The sequence below is a fragment of the Tyto alba genome, unplaced genomic scaffold (assembly GCF_018691265.1).
Source record: "Tyto alba isolate M040663 unplaced genomic scaffold, T.alba_DEE_v4.0 Super-Scaffold_39, whole genome shotgun sequence".
Classification (NCBI taxonomy): Eukaryota; Metazoa; Chordata; class Aves; order Strigiformes; family Tytonidae; genus Tyto; species Tyto alba.
In genome coordinates, this window is record NW_024881314.1 from 3,568,045 (window position 1) to 3,591,823 (window position 23,779).

The 23,779-nt window shown below is 39.2% G+C and overlaps 1 protein-coding gene across 2 annotated transcripts in view; it reads left to right on the forward strand.

The window, feature by feature from the left end:
- Positions 1–2,388: 2,388 nt before the first annotated feature.
- The window catches only part of PRKCA (protein kinase C alpha), a 160,822-nt gene continuing 139,431 nt past the window's right edge, over positions 2,389–23,779 (forward strand). The window contains exons 1-2 of one of the 2 annotated variants that reach the window (XM_042802418.1): positions 2,389–2,787; positions 6,371–6,402. In XM_042802418.1, coding sequence (XP_042658352.1) covers positions 2,615–2,787; positions 6,371–6,402 — 205 coding nt within the window. In that variant the 5' untranslated portion in view covers positions 2,389–2,614. The remainder of the gene's footprint in view (positions 2,788–6,370; positions 6,403–23,779) is intronic. The other variant, XM_042802419.1, reaches the window with a different exon arrangement.

Genomic DNA, 23,779 nt, shown 5'->3' on the forward strand with positions numbered 1-23,779 from the left:
GTTTACCTGCTTGTCTGAGGATTGCCATGCACACATAATAGATTTTTTCTCTTGCCTAATGTGTATAATCACTATATACAAATAATTATTAGGTTTGAGATAAAATGGTTGCTTTACAGATACAGAGTAAAGTGATCCTAATGTGATCATGTAGTGTCAGGGCTGGTGTCATTTGGCTCTTCCCTGGGGCCTAACAAGGCAATCGGCAGGCTGGAACGAAGAGCCTGGGGCACTCGCCGATGTTTCAGTGAATGAATTTTGACCAGAGTCACTGTCAGGAAAGAAACTGGAATCCAAAATGATTCAGCAGGTTTGTCAGATTTTAAGGAACAACCAAACGTACAGATTGCCCCTAATCTGACCTAGTACGAGTTGCCTCTCATTCAGTCAGATTCTCCCGTTTTGGTAGCTATGTTTGTAATGCAGCACTAAAGGAATAGAAATAAATGTGTTCCATATTTCTTGATAGAACACTTAATGAGAGTACAAAATGTTTCTTAGTGCTCCTCATGCTTTGGCATAAGTTAATTAAGGCAAGAAAAATCTATTCCCTTTGAAGAGTAATAGGGGATTTGAAATGTGTAGAATAGGTAGAAACCAAATAAAAAAATCTTTATATTTTATTGAATTTCAGATCAAATTTGAAAGTAGCTGCAAAATCAAAGTCCATGAAGCAAGGGCATATAGAAACAGTTTATAGGGCATCTGGCTTGTTTCTATAAATTAAGAAAAAATGCAGGGCGACGCCTGTTGTCAATTATTTGATGAAAATGCCATGGATATACCCGTTCAGCCAGGCTGCACCCTAGGTTTTAAAATTAAGAATAAGATAGCATGTAACAAGTTATTTCTTCTGTTCTGTGGTAAATGTCTGTGTGAACTTCTCCCATCAGCAAATAAGACTTCATTTGAGCTAATCAGCTTGCTTTCATTCTTGTGAAATAAACCTTATTACACAGACATACTTATGAGTATGTAGATGTATTGGCATAGAGGAACTTTTAATAAGCATTTATTTTCCCTATGTGAAAATTTGTAGCCATGAGAATAACATTTATTAAAAAAAAATGATTAGGACATGGGGTTTTTTGTTTAGCACATATATTGAGTTTTTATGCACACAGTCATGCTTTATATGGTGTTTTTCTGAATGTATGGAGATACTGTATAAATAGCAATATGAGAGATTGTATGCATCCCATAGGCAGATAATGTTTCCATGTCCAGGGACTTGTGAACATTTTGTATGCAATGTGAATAAATGAACGGTTCTATTATTTTGCAGAATACTTTATTACATTGTCAGTGTGCTGCATAAAAGCATAGTAAAAGTCTTTAGTGTGTATGCATTAATTAGTGACAGACTTGTTTCCTACGTTTTTTCTTGAGGATATTTGTATTGTATGGTAAATGAAAGCTCTATGACGCACTGCAGTGGGTCAAGAGAGTGAGGCCAGTTTTCTCTTGCATTTGTTGCACGTCCACTGGGTACGGTGTGATGTACAGTTGTTCAGTATGGCCTCTGGCAGCGTTTGCATGGGTGCGACTGGGTTTCTGCGTTGCAGGAAGGGGAAAGGTTTGTGCAGGAGAGCGTCTGGGCTGCACTTTTTTTTTTTTTTTTTTTTTTGTTGTGGTGGTGGAATAACATATGTCACGGTAGGTAGAGGAAGCGCGCACGCTGAGAAGGCGGCAGAGAGCAGCCGGGCAGGGGCTCGCCGTGCTCTTTGGTGGTGGCGGTGCCCGTGGCACGGTGCAGCCACTGTGCTGAGGTAAAAGCGCGGCAGTGCGGCTGTGCCGGGGGGGGGGGGGGGTGTCACTGGGCCTGTTGCCGCCAGGGCCCTGGGATGCTGAGGGCACCATGGTGCCGCGACCGATTTGCAGGGAAGGTGGTGTCGATTTCCATGGCAGACACTGAGAAAACTGTGTCTGGGCGTGAGCTGCCCTCTGTGTGCGTGCAGGGAGGCAGCTGCTGTGTATGAGGGAGAGAAGGGAAGCGGCTGCCCTCTGTGTGTGTGCGTGGAGGGAGCTGAGGGGCTGTGTGTGCGTGTGCGGAGCCTCTGTGTGTGTGTGTGTGTAAGGGGAGCTGGTTTGAAGCCTGTGCGTGTGTCTGTGAGGGAAGCCCGCGTGTCAGCGGGGAGCTGGTGCGTGTGTGTGTGTGTGTGTGTGTGTGTGTGTGTGAGCGAGAGGAGCCGCGCGTTGCGTGTCCGTGTGCGTGTGGAGCCGCTGCCCCTTGCGCGCGCGCGCGGCTGTGCGCGCGCGGGGCCAGCCGGTGTGCGCGGGGCGGGGCCGCTGACGAGAGGCGGCAGGTGCTGACGCCCCACCCCCGCCGCCCCCCCCAGCCCCGCCCCGCCCCGCCCCGCCCGCGGCCGGGGGCTCGCTCACCCCGCGGGCGGAGCAGCCGGCGCGGGCCTGGGATCCTCCTCTCGCTCCGACGTCAGGCGCGGGAGCGGGAGGCAGCGCCCAGCCGCTGCCAGAGTCTCGGCGGCCGCCGGACGGGGCGGACGTCGGGGCGGTTCTTCCCGGCGCGGTGCTTCCCGGCGCGGCCCGGCTCCCGGCGGCGGGCGGGGGGTGGGTTTGGGGGGGGGGGGGGGGGCGGGCGGAGAAGGAGGGCGCTATGGCCGACGTGTTCCCGGGCTCCGAGCCCGGCGCGGCCCCGGACGCGGCGCGGCGCTTCGCTCGCAAGGGGGCCCTGAGGCAGAAGAACGTGCACGAGGTGAAGGAGCACAAATTCATCGCGCGTTTCTTCAAGCAGCCCACCTTCTGCAGCCACTGCACCGACTTCATCTGGTGAGAGAGCCCGGGACCGCCTTCCTCCCCCCCCCGCCCCCCCCCCCCCCTTCACCTCCGCCTGGGCCCGCTCAGCTGGCGGGGATCCCCCCCGCTCCGAGGGCAGCCCCCGCCGCCGTCCCCGGGCTCGGCTGAGCGGCCGCCCTTCCCCTCCCGCCCGCCGGGGCCCCGGTGCCGCCGCCCCCGGGGTCGGGCAGGTGAACCCCGCTGGGGCAGAGCCGTGTCGCCTCGCTGCCCCCGGCTCTGTCGCATCTTCCTCCAGGCGAGCTGTTTGCGCTCCCAGGGACCCTGGTTTGAGTCGGGGCGCACCCCGGTCCCGGGGCGGGGGAGACCCTTAACTTGCCGATGCCGCGGGGGGGGGGGGGGGGGGTTGGAGGCAGCGCTGGCCAGTGCCGCAGAAATCAGCAGGGTCTGAAGACCAGTGCCCGGGACATCGCTTCCTAAATCATCTGTATTTCCTCCTCTCTTGTCCCCTCCCACCCCCGCCTCGACCCCCGGGCTTGGCCGCCGTCACCCGCGAAGCCCCCAGCTCCGTGCCCGCCTTCCCGTAGCGGAGGGAGCTCAGCCAGCGCTCCAGCTGCTGCGGTGGAAACGGGAGGGTTTTCTGTTTCAGACTGTGGGTGTTGCTGTGTGGCACAACTTCTGTAGCCCTGCCTTTAACTTTGTGCTCGGTGCCTGCTTTCTTTCCTTCTGCTGCAGAAGGAGGGCAGAGAGACCGGGAACGCACGGTGACATTGCTGCAACATTACATGTTTAGGAATGGAACGGGTTTGGTTTGTTTTTGTTTTGTTGTTTTGTTGGGGGGGTTTTATTATTATTATTAAGAGAAAGGCTCTTGGTAGAAAGAGAAGAGGAAAGGAGGAAAACTTCCTACCAACACCCTCATTACTAAGCTGTTAGGGAAAAAAATACACCTCTCGGTTCCTGGCGTGCCCTCTTCTGGGCAGGACGGCCGCTCGGCTGCAGGCCGAGCCTCTGGGCTCTCTCGGTATCTCCCGGCGCTGCCCTGCACCCTTCACCCCCCTCGCTCCCACGCGAGTGGGTGTGTGGAGCCTGCTGGCTCAGCCCTGCGCCCCGGCGAGGTGCGGCGGGAGGAGCGGGTGTGTACCCCGCGTTGGGCTGAGTGTTTTTGTACGTACGGGCAGTGCGGCAACATCCGCGACGTGGAGTTCCTCTCCTCCACCTGAGATGTGGTTTAGCTTCAGCTTTGCTCTGCTGCTGAAGTTTTCGCTGCAGGCTTCGTTGCTGAAAATGAGAGCAGTGATTTATTTCAGCTAAAGTTGTAAAAGATCTAGAGGGGTTTGCTCCCACCTGGCTCTGTCTCTGTGGCGGGTGTCTTGCTCTTCTTGTATGTGTTTATGGATCTGACCACAGACCTTTGCCTCTCTTGAGTGTTCCTCAGTTTGCATGCTGAAGAAAAGACTGGGACTGCTGCAGAAATGATTGAAATAGATTTGCAGAGTAAGGAAGGAAAAGAAGGAGAACTGAGATTGTAGACTGCAGAAGAAACAAGGAGAAACAAGTCAACTTTTTGAGTGTGGGCTATTTTTTAAAAATTTTTCTTATTTAAAAAAAAAAAAGTTTGTTATTGTAAAAGTGATAGACCTTCAGAAACTGCTTCAAAGTTAATCTAAACCAGAATGCATTAGGAAGTGTGAAAAAATGCTGCAGGGTTATGGTCAGACTGTGTTTGTGCACATAAGTGGCACAATTAAAAGCCAAAGTGGAACACTGTCAGGAGATGACAGGGTGGGTTTGGAAGTGAAAGGGTCTCCAGTAGCTGCCAGGTGGCCAGGACAGGCTGTGCTCTTTTGTCTTGTCTTGCTAGTCAGTCCAAGGAAGCTCTTAATGTCATCAGCTGAGCATCTGACAACTCAAACTTCTGTTTCATTTCCTCATTTGAAGATGGGCAGCTCATGAATATGCATCATATGCCATCACAGGTGCTTCATCTATTTCCAAAATGACATGTGGCAATTAACATATGTTTTAAGGTTCAAAGAATAATAGTAAATACAACCTTTCAATGAACTGTGTAAATATATTTTTTTTTCTTAGATTACTTTTGACCAGGTAATATTTACCAAAATAGTTTAGTGCCTCCTTAGCTTATTAAACAACTTTCCCCTATGTTTTGTTTCCGAAGCATTGTTATCTTTTTAAAGACTTTCATGTTATAACTGCTCGGGGAGTGGACTGCAGATGGTTAGTGCATGAATTCCACTCAAACACTGTAGAATGGCTATGCTTTTAGAGTAGATAATACAGGAATGCACTTTACAAATAAGTCTGTTTAAAAGGATGAAAAATTATTTAAAGACTGTTTCATGTTCTTAGTCCTGCTGTCAGCTTTCCTGCAATTGCATTTGCACGCTTCCAGTACAAGCTTTTTACTTTTGTGAAGACAAGAGATAACAGCAGCAGAATGACAGTACACTACAGTCATCTATGTTGCAAAGTAAACAAACAATTTCATATTTCTTCTGGCTTTCTTAGTTTAGGCTGACTTGTAACAATAAATGGTGTAGAGGCTTTTGTGTAGAAATTTATGGAAATGCTCAAAGCTGTGTAATTTCAATTTCCATCTGAAGTATCAGTATACTAAAGCTCTTGTTCTTTCACTAACTACATAGATTTTAAAAGTGGGAAAATTGTTGATATAAATTTTTAAAAAACATTTCCACAAAATTCCTAGTTAAACTTGATGTTGTTAATTGCATATGGCCTGCTGGCTGGCTTCTATGGTTCATGGCTTTTGTTCATTTGTCTTTGAGTGTAAACAGCTCCAGCTCTCCAGATGAAAAACATTCTGCAAAGAGGGAAAATGCAGAGAAATGTTTATAAGGAAGATACTCAAAATATTTATTTTTGTGGAAAGAGAATGTTGATTGTTTAAAGATAAATAAATAAAACCAACAGCAGTTCAGTGTGCCAGAGGTACAGTATATGTTGGAACTCTGGATACCACACAAAACACTTGCATGTCATTGGTAAAGTGTTACATGCACATTTGTATTTCGTTATGGGAATGAAGCATGGAAGCTGGGAGAATAATCAGTAGGAAACTAATAGGCCTGTCTTTTCATTTATATTGAAACAAGCAAAACCTTAAACCTGCCTCCTTTTCCTACAACAAATGACTGATATCTAGCTGAGGCACATAACAGCATCGGCATGCAATCCTAAAATTTGGATGAAAAACTAAGTTTGGTTTGTTTTATACGCCTTTGCTAGAACTTGGAATATTTTACATTGCTGTTAACTATATGTGTGGCATTAAATGAGTTGAAATATTATGCAGTGATCACAGGTGATGATAATTGTAGATCCAAAATAGCTTGTAAAATAATAATAAATATTTTTTTTTTTTGCCAGAAGCTGAAATTACGTAGCTGGTAGCAGCTATTGTTCTCTGCTTTGAAATGGGTGGGCTGTTCAGTGTTGTATATTTTAAAATCTGTTGCTGTCTTAGCAAAATCTGAAGTAACTTAATATGAAGCTTTTTGTTATATATCATTGAGAAGAAATTATAACTAAAACATACTAAGGTTTTTTTCCTTTTTTTTTTTTTTTTTTTATGCAGGGGATTTGGAAAACAAGGATTTCAGTGCCAAGGTAAGCCACAAATGTTTTGTTGGCTAGTGTACATTGTTGCACCTCTTTTTGAAGGTAGCCAAAACTTGCCTGTAGCAAGAGGCAAACAAGCCTGCAGAAACTAAGCAAGCATCTCTGCCTATGTAAGTTCTAAAGGAAGACAATTATTCAATTAAATAACTATTGGTATTTGTCATACGCACTGAACAATCAAATAATTGTTCATACTGTAATAACACAAAAAGTTGCGTTTCTTTTTAAAATCTTGTTACGGTAGATGTCGTATAATCTGCATGTAGTGCAGCTTCTAACTTTTCATGGAAATAATCTGTGCAATTTAGCTTTTGCAGAGACCATTTTTCACATCAGAAGCTCTTGTCTGTGTGGGCGTTCTGGAAAATGGATTCACTTTTTAGTCATATGGCTTATTTTCATAACCCAGACTCCCAGTTTTTAATTTTCCTATGCTGTATGTTTAGGAGGACCTTTGGTTTGAACTACATTTTAGGACAGGAAGCATTTCTGTGTCTTATGTAATAATTACAAAAAAAATCTACCCCCTACAAAATCACCTATTTAATAATTTCTACTAACCTTGAGAAATTAAAAGCTTCTGTAGTAGAAGATAACTATGTACATGAAAGTCAGAGAATGATACGCTGTATTCTCACATAATCTGTATTTTTGTCAATTTCTTATCTTTATTTAGCATTTAATCATAAAATACCAACACTCCGCTATTGTTATTTTTTTGTGTCATATGTTTACCTAATTAGGATGAGGCTTTTTGTTGTCCCTTTCTTTTCCCCTACCTTCTTGTCTATAATTTCACTTGCAGATGTACACTGTGTACTCATTAGGTAGTCTTTTGGTTGTTCCTTTAATTACATTTTTGTAATGGTTATTTGCTAGTGCTTTACACCATATTTGACTATCCTGAATGTTGCTTTTACTTAGTAGTTAATGAAATTATGGAATCTGTGGTATTTTTGTGAAAGTTGATTCTAGTTGATACTTCTTGAAATTCAGCCTCTGAGAAACTGAATGTAGAAGAACAATGCCTTTTTAAAGATGTTGCAATAAATATTTTTCTTTCTGCAAGTAGAAACTTGCAGGTACACACTTGTAGTGAAAATGTTTCATGCCTTAAGGTAAACATGTAACCATGATTTTACCATGAGTCTTGTACCCATCTTTCTCTCTGTCCCATGATGTTCATATTAAATTTTGTAGATATACTCCAGTTTTTTTGCTACTCATCACTCCCAAAGCAGTGCTATAGATCAGTTTGTAGTCCTCAGTCGGTAATGGAATGTCTTTTCCTGAATCCCAGTCAGGATATAGCTCAGTGGTTCCTAGTTAAAGAATTATTTAGATCTTCATTACAGTTTTCTATTGCTATACAGAAAATAACTGGGGCTGCATTTAAATTATACAGTTATGTAACTTAAGTTTTGCAGTTTGCACAGTGTTGACTTTCTCCTGTCTTCCAGTCAGGCAGCTGGTGGTTCAAATTGGACACGATCCAGTGATCTGAGCCACAGATCAAATTTGGTAATGCGGATCACTTCCAGTATTTTGGATTCTGTGGCCAGAATTCCTTCTACCATCATTATTCTAGTTAGCTAGGAATAGTTTTGTCTGATGAGGACTAATCTTTATAAAGCTAGCTAAAAAGTTGAATTCAGTCTCAGTTTCCCTCCAAACGCCATGTGTGAACACAACCAAGAGTAAAAGCAATAGAGCAGTTTGATTTATTTCTAAATGCTTCAGAAGTGATACTTTAGGAATCTAAATATGTTCAAACTTGAATTTTGCATCAGAGCAAGATTCTGCAGTTTCTCTTTGATGGAGACTGTTTTATTCAGTGTTCTTGTCTGTACTCTTATACAGTCAAAATATATGAGAAACATTCAAATTTTCGGTGGTTTGTAACAAGTTATTGTTGGTGCACTAGTAAGTTTAAGTAGTGGGGAGTTTTGCCATCATTCATTAAATTTGATTGCGATTAAAATCAAAGTGTTCATACTCTTGGTATAATAGTTTTGAAAAATAAAACTTCCATGATTAAGTTAAGCAGCTGAATCCAAGTTTTTCAGTTCAACTTTCTGAAGCTTCCACCTAAACAGTTACCAGCTAAAGCTAGAAAGACAAATTAGTGATCAAAATCAGTGAGAACAATGAAGAAGTAAAAAAAAAGTGTGAAACTAGAAGGTAGGTTGCAAAAAAAACCCCTAGTTTCTTTAATTAAGTGACTACCTTTACAGAAAATAATGACAAATGAAGAATAAAATGGAAATTTCAGTATGACAGGAAGGAAAGGAAAGAATATTACAATGACAGCTCCTAGTATAACTATAGTTCTTGGTCTGTCAGAGTTTCCATTATAAGAAACTCTTTTAGCTCTGTTTTCAAGAGTGTTTTAAAATCTGCTAGACAGCAACTTGATGTCAGGCAGGTTTTGGAGTTCAGTGATTTCATTATTTCTAAAGTTGTTTTAAATTCCTCTGGCCTTGGTTACCAAAGGAAAGAGGAAAGGTCCAGAACAGCAACACATCAAACTCAAATGATGCTTCTATTCTAAGAAACTGCAATTATTCCATGAATATTTGTGTTGGTAATTCTTTAATTAAACAAAAGTCTGTGGTGTTTATGAAGCTTTATTAAACATTGCAGGTAACACAGTATGTTTTTATATATTTTTGAAACTTCCTTTAAAAATGTGTTACACAAAATGCAGTTCTACTTTTCTTTTTCAGAGGTGCCCTGAAAAGAAAGAATTATTTTATGTTTAAATTTAAATTTTATTTAAATTGAAGTTTAATGCTATACTGTAATGATATTTTTTTTTTTTGACCATTAATGCCTTTTTTCATTGGGCTTGCTTTGAGCCTTAGAACATGTTTTCAATTGTATGTAATCATTTTTGTTTTCTGATTTTGATGCCTGTGTTTCTGCTGCAGTGTCCAGCTTCAGCGTTCTGTAAAAATGTTTAAATGAGTTCTTTGGAATTGAAGAGAAAATTTTTAATTTATTTAATTAAAAGGCTTTGCAATTTTTTTTTCTTTCCCTCCTTGTTTTTGTGGGATCCCTATGAATTTGCACAAGACAATAAATTCAATTTTGGTATGCCTTTTAATGCCCTTAATGCGGCAGAGGTCCAGGGTGCAATTGCATTATTACTATGCAAATGCTTAGCAAGAGACAGTCCACATCCTAAGTAGTTTATCATGGAGAGGTGGCAGAATTCTGTTGCATTATCGAAAATAAGTTTTTCAGAGCGGGTCAGGGTCAAAAAGTAGCAGTGGAAAAAGTCCGGCTCTGTCTTTGGTAATGGGTGAATTTGAAATTGAATTTGGAAAAGCTCAGCTGGATTAACTTTCTCCTAAGGAATATATTTTTACTGCCTCCTGTAATTCGGAAGCATTTTGCTGTTTGATATTGGTGTTTTACGTTGATTTATACAAACATGAACTACTCTAAAATATTGTGCTTTCTGTTGATAGTCTTTGTGGCAGTGAAAACATGACGGTAAGATTATTTAAGGAACTTATAGCTTTGTTTTGTTTCTTACACTGTCAAGCAGGACAGCTAGCTGTCTGCAGTGCTGAAAGCTTTTCTCTGACATGTACCTGGATATACCGCAAGAGAAATGTGAAAAATCGAATAATTTAAAACGTTTTTCAATCTGCCACAGTATCGAAGTTGCTTTTTTAAGAAAGCAGACTTCAAATTAAGCAAGCTTTTAAGTTAAATTTTGCCTTCAGCATTCTTTTGATATTGTTATACTCTGAGTATAACCTGTATCAGTTTGTTTGATTTGTAAGGAAAGCTTTTCTGGTGAACAGTACACAACAGGTAGTGATTCACTGAGATGTGAAGAATGTATGTTGAAGAAAGTGTTTTTATGTTTAGAGGTTGTTTTAAGTGCAGCACTGAAGGCTCAGCAAGTTCCTCAAGGAGAAAATATATTTAGTTACAGAAATACAAATGCAATCAGCTCATGCTCCTGATGAAGGGCTTGTTAATTCTCTCCTAAATGGTCAAAATTTGTGATTAACTGCAAGTTTTCCCTTGTTTCTGCAGGGTCTACTGAAGTGCAGTGTTCTGCTATAGTTCAGCTTTGAAATACATATGGCTTAAGGAAGAGTTTCATGTTTGTTTTCTAGTTTACATAAATAAAAACTGGAGAAATTAATTAAAGCAGATTATTATGTTTAGCGTATCTGTGCAACTATTGCCCTTTCCACTTTTTTTCCCCATCTTCCCTCAATTTATTTTCAGACTACTTTTTTCTGAATGTTGAATTTTAAGTCCATGTGGTAAGCTTTTTGGAATAGCTTGTGTTGTGCTAGGTACACTTCCTAACACCGCTGGTTCTGGGCTAGACATCTATAGTAACTACTTTGATAAAAATGGGAATGGTTGGATTTTATTCTTTTTTACTGTCCTTGCAAATATCCAAACATTGGCACATTAAACCAGCACTTCATTTCCTTTGCTTTGTTTATCTTTTATCTGCTAGTTCTTGACCTCTTTTCTACAATGAAAAGACCAAAGAACCTACTGATGCCGCTGCCTTTTTAAATCATGTATTTTCATTAAAGAGTGTTGCATTAAAGGTCTGTGTAGAGAGGTGGTTGAGAAACTAATTTTTAATGCTCTAACTGTGAACTGAAGATTTGAACCTATTAAACCTCTGAACACCTGTGACCTGGTTGACACGTACAGTTTTTATTAATCCCTAGTTCTGTTATAACATGTTTAGAGAGGGCAGCACAATTAATTCTTCCTTGTGTATGGATCAAGGCTTAGTCCTTGGTTTTCCATCCTGATAATTGTTTTTCCCCTACCAACAGTTTCTTGTTCATTTTACTATCTACATTTTCTTTTGTAACAAAAAAAAAAAAAAAAAAACCAATAAAGAAAAAAGTATTACATTGCTGTGTTATTTCTCATAAAAATATTTTCTGTTTTCCTTACTTGGAAATGCTATTGCCAAAGGGTAGATAAGATACAAAGTAAGTTCCCTTCTCTATGCCAGAACTGCTTCTCCTGTACCGTTACAATTTTTGTGGTAAGAGCAGATACTACAGACCACAGTTTGAACAACGTGTGTGGTTTTTGTTACACTCTTTATATTACTTATTAGTGATATGTTACAATTTACATTAACTAATGTTTCAGTAAGGTTAAGATTGAGAAATTAATTCCATGGAAGTCACTAAGAGTCTGTGACTGTTGATCCTTTCTATGTAATTTAACGATCAGCATGAAATTTTCTGAAATGGAAATTTAGTTTAAATATACTTAAAGCAGATGACTCGATAGTGTATTTTCATGCATGTAATTTGGAGGTATCTGTTCAAAAATGCAACTCCCAGAGGAAAAACCAAACCTGCACACACCCTTCAACCAAAAAGAACAAAGCAAAAAACCTCCTAGGAGCATAAATTGTATCTGCGCACAGGCAGCTTCTGTGATTCCTCCAGCCAGCTTTGTCCTTTCCTTTGGCCTTTTGCCCTTGGCCTAATCTGTGGACTGTGTATCTGTGGACTCCTTCTCAACAGACACTAATTTTAATGATCTGCAGATGATCTGACATACGGATTATAAGCATGCAGATAAGATGCTTGTTGTGCATTTGTCTTGTCGGCTTTTATTTATTTATTCTTCCCCTCCTTTGGCTGTCCCTTACCTTTCCTTTGCAACATCTGTCGTCGCATGTAAGGAGGAAGCACAGTCCTGTTCATTGCCACATACCAGTGTAAGCTGAGATTCTGTTCCTGTCCCCGCAGCTGAACTCTCAGATTTTTGAAAAATTACCCATGTTCCAAGTTTTTACCGAGAGCAGCACTGACATGCAGATGAAACTCCTGAGTCTTAATGTCTGCAAGTACATCGGTGTTGGTTCAGATCGGGAGAGCCCTTTGGAAGCGTGTGTCCCGGTCGTCCCTGCTTTCACAGGACTTTGGTTTGTGTTGCTGGGTGGTCTTGGAAGACACAAAGTGGTTTTCCTTTGGGTGGTACTGAACAGAGCTGCGTTGCAGCAGCACATTTAATGTCCTCCAAGTGCTAAAGGGTGCTTGGTTCATGGATAATGCAGTGTAAAACCCCTGAAATGTGGGTTGTATGGGTGTCTAGTTTCTAGCACTGTTTCCCTCTACAATCTGTTCCTGTTGGAGCATTAAGTGGTAATGTAGACGTACTGGTTATGCTTCCAGTGATTGTTTTTTGTGTGGGGAAGGGGATATAGTGTCTCTGAGCATCATTGCTCTATAGGAAGGACAGGAGGGCATCTGTTACTACAATCATGTGCATCGCAAAAAATTTGTATATATTAAATAGATGCACAAATCACTAAATATACCATTCACTCGACATAGAACGTGAGAGTAAAACAGAGAAATATGCCATTGTACTTCTGTATTTCTAGAAAATTTCCTTGGTCATATGCTCAATGGAACTGGAACATAATTAAATTTTATCTTGCAGCAAATGTGTGGGTTTTTTTTTTTTTTTTTCCTTGTATTCCATTTCAAGGGCAAAACCATCTTCACCCTTCCCACACTTCTGACATGTCAAGTTTTGTTTTGTTTACTTGAATCAGTTAGATATCCCAGCAGTGTGTTCCAGTTACAAGACACTGACTGTTCCAGTGCTCTGGATGTAATTCTGTGAAGCTCTTCAGCTTCTAATTAAACATGTGGGAGTGATAGCTCATTCCAAGTTGACAGATAAACCAGTTTGAGTCCTGGGCAAGATAAAGTTTGGCGTATTCTTTATTTTTCCCTCTGCTTTGGTGTAATACTGCACATCAACTGCTGATACACAGCCACATATGGTGTTAATTTTATACAAGATTTTTGTGGATGTAAGTGACTTATGCCATGAGCGAAATTTAATGAAATCTTGTAAGTTGCAGAAAGATGAAGAAAACAGATTTCCCTGTTGGGGTGCATTGATAATTATTCATTTTATGTTTGTTTTTGTGGGTTGTTTTTCTTTAGGGCGAAAGATAAAAGTAATAAGTTATTAAATAAATACTTTAGGCTCAGTTCCTCAGCTTTCACATCTGCAGGAGAAAGCATGAAAGTCTAAGAGTGAAGGACACTCTTGTATATAATTAGTAACAGGAACTACCCTTTGAGTGTTTCTAAATTCTTGTAGATGCTGAACATTATAATTCCAACTGATTTCAGCAGTGCTTCTGAAGACTTGTAGAGGCTGGGAGTGCTTGTGAGTTGGTTATCAGCTGTTAATTTTTCAATTGCAGCTATTTATGAATACTGCCTTCCATAAATGTGATTCATAACAGTTACCTTCTCAGGCAGCTGAGCATATGTGTACGCATCTTCCTGTGAATTTCACTGTCATTTACTCTGATCTCCTAATTATAATTCAATGAACATTAAGTTTTTTGGTTCCTTTCTGCAGTTGCATAACTTAGACTGTAAGGTACTGCAGACACACAGGTACCCTTTTCAGAATATTTTCTAGTGACTTCAAGTAGATTTTTGAAATCACATTACTGTCTTTATTACTTAAAGGACTTTAATCAAATGAGCTTTATTAGAAGTCTGTAATATGTCCCTGTAAATGCAGAAGCTTACTGGAATTATTGCTTTTGTCTGTCCTCTACTGTTCTTTTTATAGATATAATTTATTTAGACTGATACAGAAACATATTTTCTGACCTAAAAATGTAAATTTGTCTAGAAACACAAAAATACGATCATTATGACTTCCTTAATTTGCCACTTTCTTTGTTTTTAAAATGAAACTGCAAAATTCTAATTAATACTTGTCTTTATATGATGGACAGTCAAGATTTAGAAAAATATTTGCTCTTCATTTACAATCACATATATAGGTTTTAACACTGTCAGAAATGTGTATGAATGAAGAACAATCCACACAAATAGCTTGTATGGAACATTCAAGGCTTTATTTACCTTGTGTACTAATTGTCAAGTTGTTTTCTTTTTGCCAAGAAAATAACCCGTATTCACAAAACAAAATTGTAATTTTTAACTAGAGTTGCAGCCATTGCCCCTTTTATTTTTCCTTAAGCTTCAATCAAAAGAATTCTATAAAGCTATTAATATTGTGTATTTTGCAAGCATTTGCATAGATAAATGAAGCTTGTAATTGCATTTGGAAGTTGCAGTTTTTATTCTGGAGAAAAACTTTATGAAGATCACGTTCCTGAAAATTAGATATTTTTTCCCTTCAAATGATCCATAAAATAGCATAATGAATATTGGTAGCAATTTAATTAACCCTTTTCAAACTTTAAATCTATAAGAATTAGGTGTTTAGAAATTGAGGTTCTGTATGCTTGAGGTTCAAAGCCACTGTTACATGAGTGTGTCTCCTTAGCACGTGTTAGAAAAAGATAAATGGTGACTCATAAAAAGCGGATGAGATACTCTCCTTCCTTATTTTACTATTAAATGTGGGAAAAGTACATACTACAAAATGCAGACTGAAGATAGGAATTCTTTCAAAGAGTGTTGAACTTTGTTCTTAGTGTAGCTCTCCAAAGTACAGACATTTCACTCTTCATTTTCCTTGAAAATTAATAGCATTTTTAACTTCTCTGGAATGTGAGCTAAATATGTTATTTTAGTTCCTCAGTAAACAAAACATTATTCATGTACAAGGATGAGTTGGAAGAATAGTTTATCTTCTTTCAACTTCTAGTCTGTGCCAGGTTATTATTTTGTTCTTTATTCACCAGGACATCAGCCAGAATCCACTTTTAAATATTCTTGTCCTCAAGAAATTGGTCATATTAATATTTAAAAAAACAAAGGTGAATTTTTCTATGCTGGAGAAGAATGCAGAAAGAAGCCTTATCTTATGGAAAGCTGTTGTGTACATTGGTGTGTTAGTGGGTTGATCTTAAAAGTTTCTTTTTTTCCTAAGATGATGTTAGTAATCATGATCTGCATTCTTATCACCTTTGCAGATAAGCTGAAACAAACTTTTGGGAAGTGCAAAACGATCCCCCTCATAATTGCTTTTGCTTGCTGAAGTGTTGTTCTGCTGCTGCCGTATCGCACTGCGTGCATTTCTGTGGCAGCTTCTGGTTCTCTGGGCGAGGCAGCGTTGCCTACTGCTTGCTCTCTAGTACTTGGTACCTGAACTAGATTTCCATTTTTTGCACACAAGCTTTGACCCACAGAGAATTTTTGTGTCTGAAGATGACATCTTGCTAGGTGCTGCCAGGTTTTGGGCATCTCAACTTCCTCCTATTCCAATTTTTTTTAAAATGAACAGATTTCAACCTAACAATTCCCCGAACTTGTTTGACTCAGAGGAAATGTTAAAAAATAATCATGTTGCAATAAATATAGACATAGACTAATGCAACAAAATTGACTATAAGGGTATATATAATTTTTTTAAAGTTCTTCGATCATGACAAGTTAGCTGATTTAATTTGTGAAGTGCCCTAAAAATTAGTCAGATTTTGGATTGCTCTTACCTTGTTTGCTAACTTCTACTTTAAATGAATTAAATTTGAGAGCATTCCAAGTATGTCAGTTTTATATCTTCCTTTCTTGTCATCAGCTTTTACAAATTACATCTGTTGGATATATTTTTATAAAATGAAACTTCTATGTTAATAGAAGGGAATGTGAACACGGTAGAAAGCAATAGGTACACTCCTGGGCATGGGTATTTTTCAGTTCGGAATGTGTATGGGCCCATTGAGACAAATGTTGCAAGATTATAGAAAGAAGAGAGAAAAATATAATTTTGTTTATATTCTGTTTCAAATATTGTGATGCCGAGATATTGCTTAAAATTCATTTGAAGTTATGGAGAGATCCTCAGGTGTGAGCCTTTAAAACACAGTAAAGGCTCAATAAATCTAGTTGTGCAGCTCAGTTAAACTATTTCCTGTGGTATCCCCATTGCATTGTATGTCCAGGACAAACACACACAACTGTTTCAAGACCCTGGGGAATAAAACTGCATTTTGTTAAATATGAAAACCTATTAAAATTCCCAGTATATCAGGGGGCAAAAAGGAGGTGTTTTTTCATGGTAATTTATTTCTTCGTGTTGCTATTTACTTGTCTAAGTCTGGCCCATGTGTCGGTACAAATTGTGTAACTTCTGTAATGTTAGTTTCTGAATGCCTATAGAGTAATATCCTTGATTTAACTCTAAAAAGGAAAGCACCGTAGATGCTGAAGAGGATTTTAAAGTGCAAGTGGTGGATATGTTTTATACATTTTTCTTAGAAGTGGTATTGTTTCCTAATAGATCATACCGTCATTATGCCAACTGCACAGCATGCTATTGCATTAGATGATTTTACACTCTGGTGTTCCGTATGCTATTGCTAGTTGCTTCACTGAGTAGTACTTTTAAGTGATTTGTTCTGCCTTAGATGTCCAAGTGAGCCTGATAAATCTTGTAGGCTGTAAAACTGATGCCTGCCCTTGTTGACATATGTGTAGAAGTCAGCAAAGCTTATTTTTAAGATTTCTGCAAAATCAGTCTTGTGTCAGCTTCCTGGTGCTGTATGATGAGGAACAGTTTAGTTGTCAGGTTTGTGTAAAGTTCTGTTCATTTCATTAAGATTGAGCTTGGTTTTCTTTGAACACTTTGCAAAATCAGAATTATGTAGTATATTATTAAATCTAGTACAAGGCCAGCTGTCACTTTCATTTTAGAATATAAATGCATTATACTATAAATATGTAAGGCTTGTATTTTATTAATAATTTGATATATGCTGCATTATCACTTCATGGCAGCAAATGTTTTGCATAGTTTTTGTGGGTTTGGATACTTGACAACAAGTATCTGAAGACAAGGTCCATTAGTTTCCGGGGTACTCCTGGAGGTCCATCAAACAGCATATCCCTGAAGTGTGGGACTGCTTTAGTGTCTGGGACAGATAGAATGGGGCAGGTATGCCTGACTTTGACGTTTTGCTCAATATGCCTTGTCCTCGTCCAGGTTGCTTTTTTAACAAATAGAATTGAAAATGTAATAAGAACACTGTAAAATATTTTATAATAGAGCCGTTTCTATCTTGGGAAGAGGGAGGACAAGCCTTTGTCACCACTGCATCCCTTTCCTGGTTTCTGTAAAAGGTCTTTGACTTCAGATGCTTTTGTTTCCTGCTTGTGCCTTAAACTTCTTTCTAGGTCTGTGTTGTCATTGTTGTGTGTATTTATAATCATACACTGCAACTAGAGTGCCAGTTTTTAAACAACCCAGCCACCATAATGGGCACATAAAATCCCAAGGCTTTTTACTGCTACTGTCACCTTAAGTGGTTTTGAATCCTGATAACAAAACAATAAAATGTGGGAGGTTAAGTTGATGTGACTGACACTGACTGAGACTTCGTGTTAGAAGATACCGACTGAACAAATTCATTGATGCAAGGCTGTGAATTTATGGACACGTCATAATTTTGGAGTATTGATTATTTAAGTAAATGTAGCTGAAGAATGATGAAGGGAATAAAAGACTTCATCATATGTCATTAATGTATTAGGGAGGTCTAATTGGGTTTATGCAGGTTTTTATAACAAGCTTTCTGTAAAAAGCATTGATAAATATGCTCAGTAAATTTTAATGAAGTCCTAAATACTATTCATGGAGCTTATTTTGTAATTTAAATCAATACATTAGAAAGAGTACTAATTGTAGAACTTACAGTAGAATTAATTTTTAAATAAATCTTGTTCAGTCTTGCCTTTTATTTGACTTATGCAAATATTGACCTTTGAATTTTTACCATTGCCTATGTTTTATTGAGCCTTGCTTTGAAGGAGCAGGGGGATGGGTGTGGTATCATCTTTAAGCTTTTGTTGTAATAATTAAAAGGGCAGTGTCAGACATATGGATCATTTGACATTTAACATGGCAAAATGAAAAGGAAGTTGGCGATAAAATCGGTTGGGTTAATTTTAGAACCATCAAATGTGAAGCGTAGAGAGTGGAAACTAGGCTGACTATCAGGTAGCGTAACTGATGTATTTCTAAAACTTTTAAAACACAGTTTCTATCAGTTCTGTGGTCAGAGGAACTCTTTGTTAGAGTGTAAGATTGTATTCTTGTTGAGCTAATAGATGTTCTTAATATTTTAAAGCCTAGATCTTGCAAGCTGCTTTGTATGACTGGATCAGTATTGCTGTCAATGAATGTCTATTTGTTACATTGTTCCATATGGAACAACTGCTGGAATCTGACCTTAATCTGTAGTTAATAGTATAGGCTTTAATACTTATTTTTACTTGCAATGCAAAGATCCTCTGAATAACTGAAGCCTCATATTATGCAGAATTCTGCATTAATATTTGGTAAAGTGAGATGCCTTTGATGCAGAAGTTTTAGTAACAGAGACACGACATGTCCTGATGTGTGCACGTATTATCCTGTCACTTTCCATATGGGCTTTTTTTTGAAGTGGGAATTACTTGCTTGAGCTCAGTATTGAAATTTTAATTTAATAGCATGATGGTATCTCTTAAAATTTTACATTAAAATACTGTGTCACGTAATTTATATTGACTGTTTATATTATGCTTGTTATGGTTGCATGTAAGGACAGCGCTATAAATGCCACCTGAAACATTTATTGAATATAATATATACCTCATCAGGAGAGAGTGGCCAATTTATGGACCATGGAAAAAAAAAATCCTCGTTATACACTCATCTCTCATAATAGTAATTAAGAAGCAGTAGTGAGAAGATGCAACCCTTACTTCCTAGGTAACTCAGGGAATGATTTCATCCTCTGTGCATGCATAATACATAAATACACTGTGTGAAATAATGTGGATGATTTTATCATGCTACACAGTGTTGATCCTGGTAGGAAAAGCCTACAGCACTCTGTATTTCTCAGCAAATAGAGTTATGCCAGGCTTAATGATATGGAAATGGTTCTTTGCTTTCATTCCCCCCTTCTTATTTTAGAATATAGTTATCAATGGAGCAGAATACAATATACTTAAAACTTTTTCTCAGCAGATAAGTCCTCATCAGTTAATGCGTAACTTTCCTGTTGTGCTGTTGTTTGTAAGGAAAGCTCAGGCGATGGCTCTAGGGATGTGTGTGGTAGTAGGAGAAACCTGCTCCTTGAACCAAGTTCTTTCTGTAGTTACTATTGAGTTTTAGGGCGAATGAGTTCTTCCATTCAGGTTATTTTGCTGTATGCAGTTAATGAAGTGAAGAGGATGACAGAAGCCGAATGGGTGATGGCAAAGAGAATGATCTTGTCTGAGAAAATGATCAAGAGGTATTTTCTGTTGTGTTATCTGTAATATTTGTAACAAAACGTGTAAGTTGTGGGGTTTTGTGTGTGGGTTTTGTTTTTTTTTTTGCTTTGTTCCCCTGAAAAAATAAACCCCTTAATTCTAGGTCTTGTTGCATGGACAAATTACTTATCCCTAGGCTGAGGCTTAAAAACAGAGTAATTTATTTTTCTGTGGTATCTCTTTCTGCAGTTAGAAACTCATTCTGACCTGATGGTGAGATGCAGGGTAGCAGATGCAATCTTTGGATCAACCAGCTACAGCTTTTGTGTTAACCAGTCATCAGGAAATATCAGTAAATTACTGGAGTACAAAACGCATCTGTTGGAAATATGTTTAAGTCTTTTGTGAAATAGGATGGGAAAAACATTACTAGAATGGGGAGTGGCTTTAGAAGCAGCTGTGCTAAACAACGAAGTGTGGACCATGTGAATGAGCTCTTTTCAGAAATCTGAGCAGACCTAGTTGGAGTTGGGTTCGTGTGGCTTCTCTCCAACTGTTTTGTTTCTCTGACTATTGCATAACTGAATTCTGTAGTTTGTTCGGGTTTTCTATCAGCTTGAAATCTGCTTGTGTGCAAGTTAGTAGGCAGTAGCCTAAATGCATATGTGGCTTTCCAGGAGTTAAAGCTTGCAGTTTCTAGTTGCTTATAATTCCAGATTTAGGCTTGACTTCACTAGGTATGTTGCCTCCTTATTTTTGAAGGAATGCTGTCTTAATTTCTGCATTCAAAAGGAAAGCATTAAGACTATGAATCAACCCTTTAACATTTGCTTAGCCCTCAACTTTGATATTTTATTAATTTGTTCTAGTGGCATAATCCATGTTGCCATGAGGATGCTTTTCAAGGCCACATGTCTGCTCTTAGAAATTGATGTCCTGCTGTGTTTTATAACAGCATGTCCTAATTCTGAAGTTGCCTATCATGTAGCTCTGATGCAAGTGCTCCCTTTTCCCATCCTCACCATCTCACGCTCTCTCTGCACAAGTGCCACAAGCCTCACTTACCTGTTCTGGTTCTGTAATTGCCACTACACTTTTAAGGACTTTTCAAAGCATTGATGTGGCACTTGAAGTGGGAGCCCTGAAGGAAGATAATGAGTTCTGTATTCCTTGTTAATGCAGGATAAAACGTCAGCTTCTTTCAGCACTCGTGGTTATGAATCCTTCAAAAATTTCAGACTGAAAATAGAAAAAAATCTTTTGGACTTTGGTTTGAGAAGTAGAACACTGGTTATTATTTAACATGTGTAGTATCTGCATAATAGTTCTAAAATTAGTCAGTGCTGGTTTTAAAATCTGAATTGCTTTCAAGTCGAGTTGGGATGTGGAAACCTCTCTCTGCATATCTTATTTGTTATCTTGTGAGACCAGTTTACACAAAGATTCTATTGAACACTTCAAAATGTCAAAGCTTGCTTGGCTTCAAAACAGCTGTGTCCAAAATGGCTTTTGTGTTGATGAGAAACTCCACTTTCTTTAGAAAAATGCACTAAACCAGTGTGGTTCTCAAAATTATGTCTGTGTCTCCAAATTAATTTTGACAAGAGACATGTGCAAAGTTGGTGTTTTCTTTTAGGGTTGAAAAAATGTCCATGCTGTCCTGACAAAATACCAAGATCTGTGATAACTCAACTTTTTAGTTAGAGATTACTGATAAGTTTAAAAGGCAACAGTTTATCAGAGATCCAGATGTTCTAGTTTTGCTTATTACCTGTGTATGCGTATCCTTAGGCTTTCTTTTCACCTGTAGACTTGCAGATCATAACATGCTTATGGTACTCTGAACTAAAAATGTCTCTTTTTTCTAAATGTTGTCTTTAGACAGTAACACTCTGCATTTCTGACACTGATTTAAGACTCTCCAAAACATTAAAAATGTAATTGCCTTGAGTCTCATTTGTGTGTTAGACTAATACTGTCTCCAGCTATAAAACAGTGATGTTTAGCAGTGCTTAGGTTATACAGATTGTGTCAGAATCAAGAACATGAGATAAATATGTAAGACAAGACTTCTGGTTTTGTTTTTCATCATGGTACAGAGTCTTGTGCAAAGATGTATTTTTGCTTTACAAGAATACTTGTCCTAAGGAATTTGAATATTAAAGGGATGAGTCAGTATAAGAACAGAACAGAGCAATTTGGAGCAGTGATACAGTAGACTGTAGTGTTGCTTGGTCAGATCTTCTCCTGTGTTTGTCCTTGCTCTTTTTTCTGCAGAACAAGGTGTGGGGTTTTTGGCTAGTGCAAAGTTGTGTTTTTTCATGCAGAATATTATAGAGGAGGTCATTGTCTAGAAGCAGAGTCAATTAATTTTGGCTTTCACTGAGGAATTGTTTTTATAACTTGTTATACATGAAGAATTGGTTATGTTATCGTACTCTTCCATTAAGTTTTCTGATGAGGTAGTGTATTCTCTTCTAAACCTCTCTTTTGCCTTCTGTAGGATGCTTCATGACTCAAAGGTTGTTTAAATGAGAACTCATGTAAAATGGATGCCTCTCTCAATGGCTGCTTGCTCCCAAGTAATCTGTTCCTAAGGTCATCCATTGAGTAGGCATTAATTCAGTTCAGTGATGAGTTTTTGTAAACTGCCACAGCCCTGCTCGTGCCAGACCCAAGCTTGTCACTGTTCCAGCATTATCATTTTATTACTCGCTTGACAGGTGTGAATTTAAATGCTGATTTCATAGTTAAAAGATTGTCTGTATTTAGGCTGGAAAGTCAGCGTGCTGCTTCCTCTGTTTTAGTCCATTACAGAATTTAATTTAGGAAATCCATGCGGTTCTGAGTTTTTTTTTGCAAATTATTATGGAAACCAATTGTGTCTACTACCCTGGCTTTGTTAAATCACTGTTTGCAGCTGAAAGGTTATGTGTAAGGGCTGGAGAGGCAAACATATGTTAAGGTTAGAGTGTGATTTGTACTATATTTCTGAAATTTAGAATCCTCCTAGACCACAGCACTGTTTTTGGGTCATGATTAACACAGTGAAATTTCATCCAGCCATACTAACAGAATCTTGTTGTTATCACTGGATTCTGTTTCTAGAGAAGAAACATTTTAAAAGCTTGTTGCAGATGGTGTTCCATCTTTAAAGATAATAAGATTAAAATATGTGATGAGAGTGTCTTCAGAAAAAAATGGGATGGTGGTGGGATACTGTCACAACCTTTGTGGAATAGACAACGATGCAGGAAATCAATGTCTTAGCAATTTTGATTCTGGTGGAAACTTGGTACAGCTGCATCTTAAAAAGCCTGGAAAAAATATTTATAGTAACTAATTTCTGCAGATAGCAACAAATTCAGCATGCTATCACCATCTCTGGGATGTTTCCTTATTTGAAGCTGATGGAATTAAACAGATATATTAAAAATACAGCATATAACATAGCTATAAGCCCTCTCACTTCTGGAGGTATTTGCACTTACTGACATTGCTTCTTTCATCCTGAAACACCTTTTTCATTTTCAGCTTCTTCTTTGACCCCAATTTGAGGCAGATTCTTTTCAGTTTAGCAGCTCTCAAGCTGGAGGGAGAGTACATAACTTATCTCGGAGACGGCAAATGCTTGCATACCAGCCTGCTTCCTTGCAGGGCTGTGCTGGAGCCTGGAGCCGTGAGGCAGAAGAGTTTTAGCCTGAAATGCCTTGGCTTGCCCTACCCTGCCTCTAGAGCCAGATAGTTCCAACTTCTGGGGTGAAACTTGTGTGGGCTAACTCTCTTCTCTCCCACCCTGGAAGGGATTTGTGCTTGGCAAGAGTTTACCTGCCCTGAATTTATGCCATCGTGATAGTTATTCATGTGAAAATGTAGGAGAAGGAAATGAAAAACAGGAAGCAGAGGAGAGAGAACAGGAGGAGCCTTGGCAGAGGGCGAGTGCCATGCACAGGGAGCTGGGAACACCGGCCTGGGCATCCTCTCTCGGGGTGGCAGGCAGTGGTTCCTGGAGCGAATGCACGGCTGGGTGTACCCTTTGGTACGGGACTTCTGGGTTTTTTAGAACACTCTGAATGTCAAACCTCAAGAAGGGATGTTTGCCAAGAAATGAAAACTTCCACAGGAGGTTGTTTTGCATGTATTTGAAAAATTTCAGT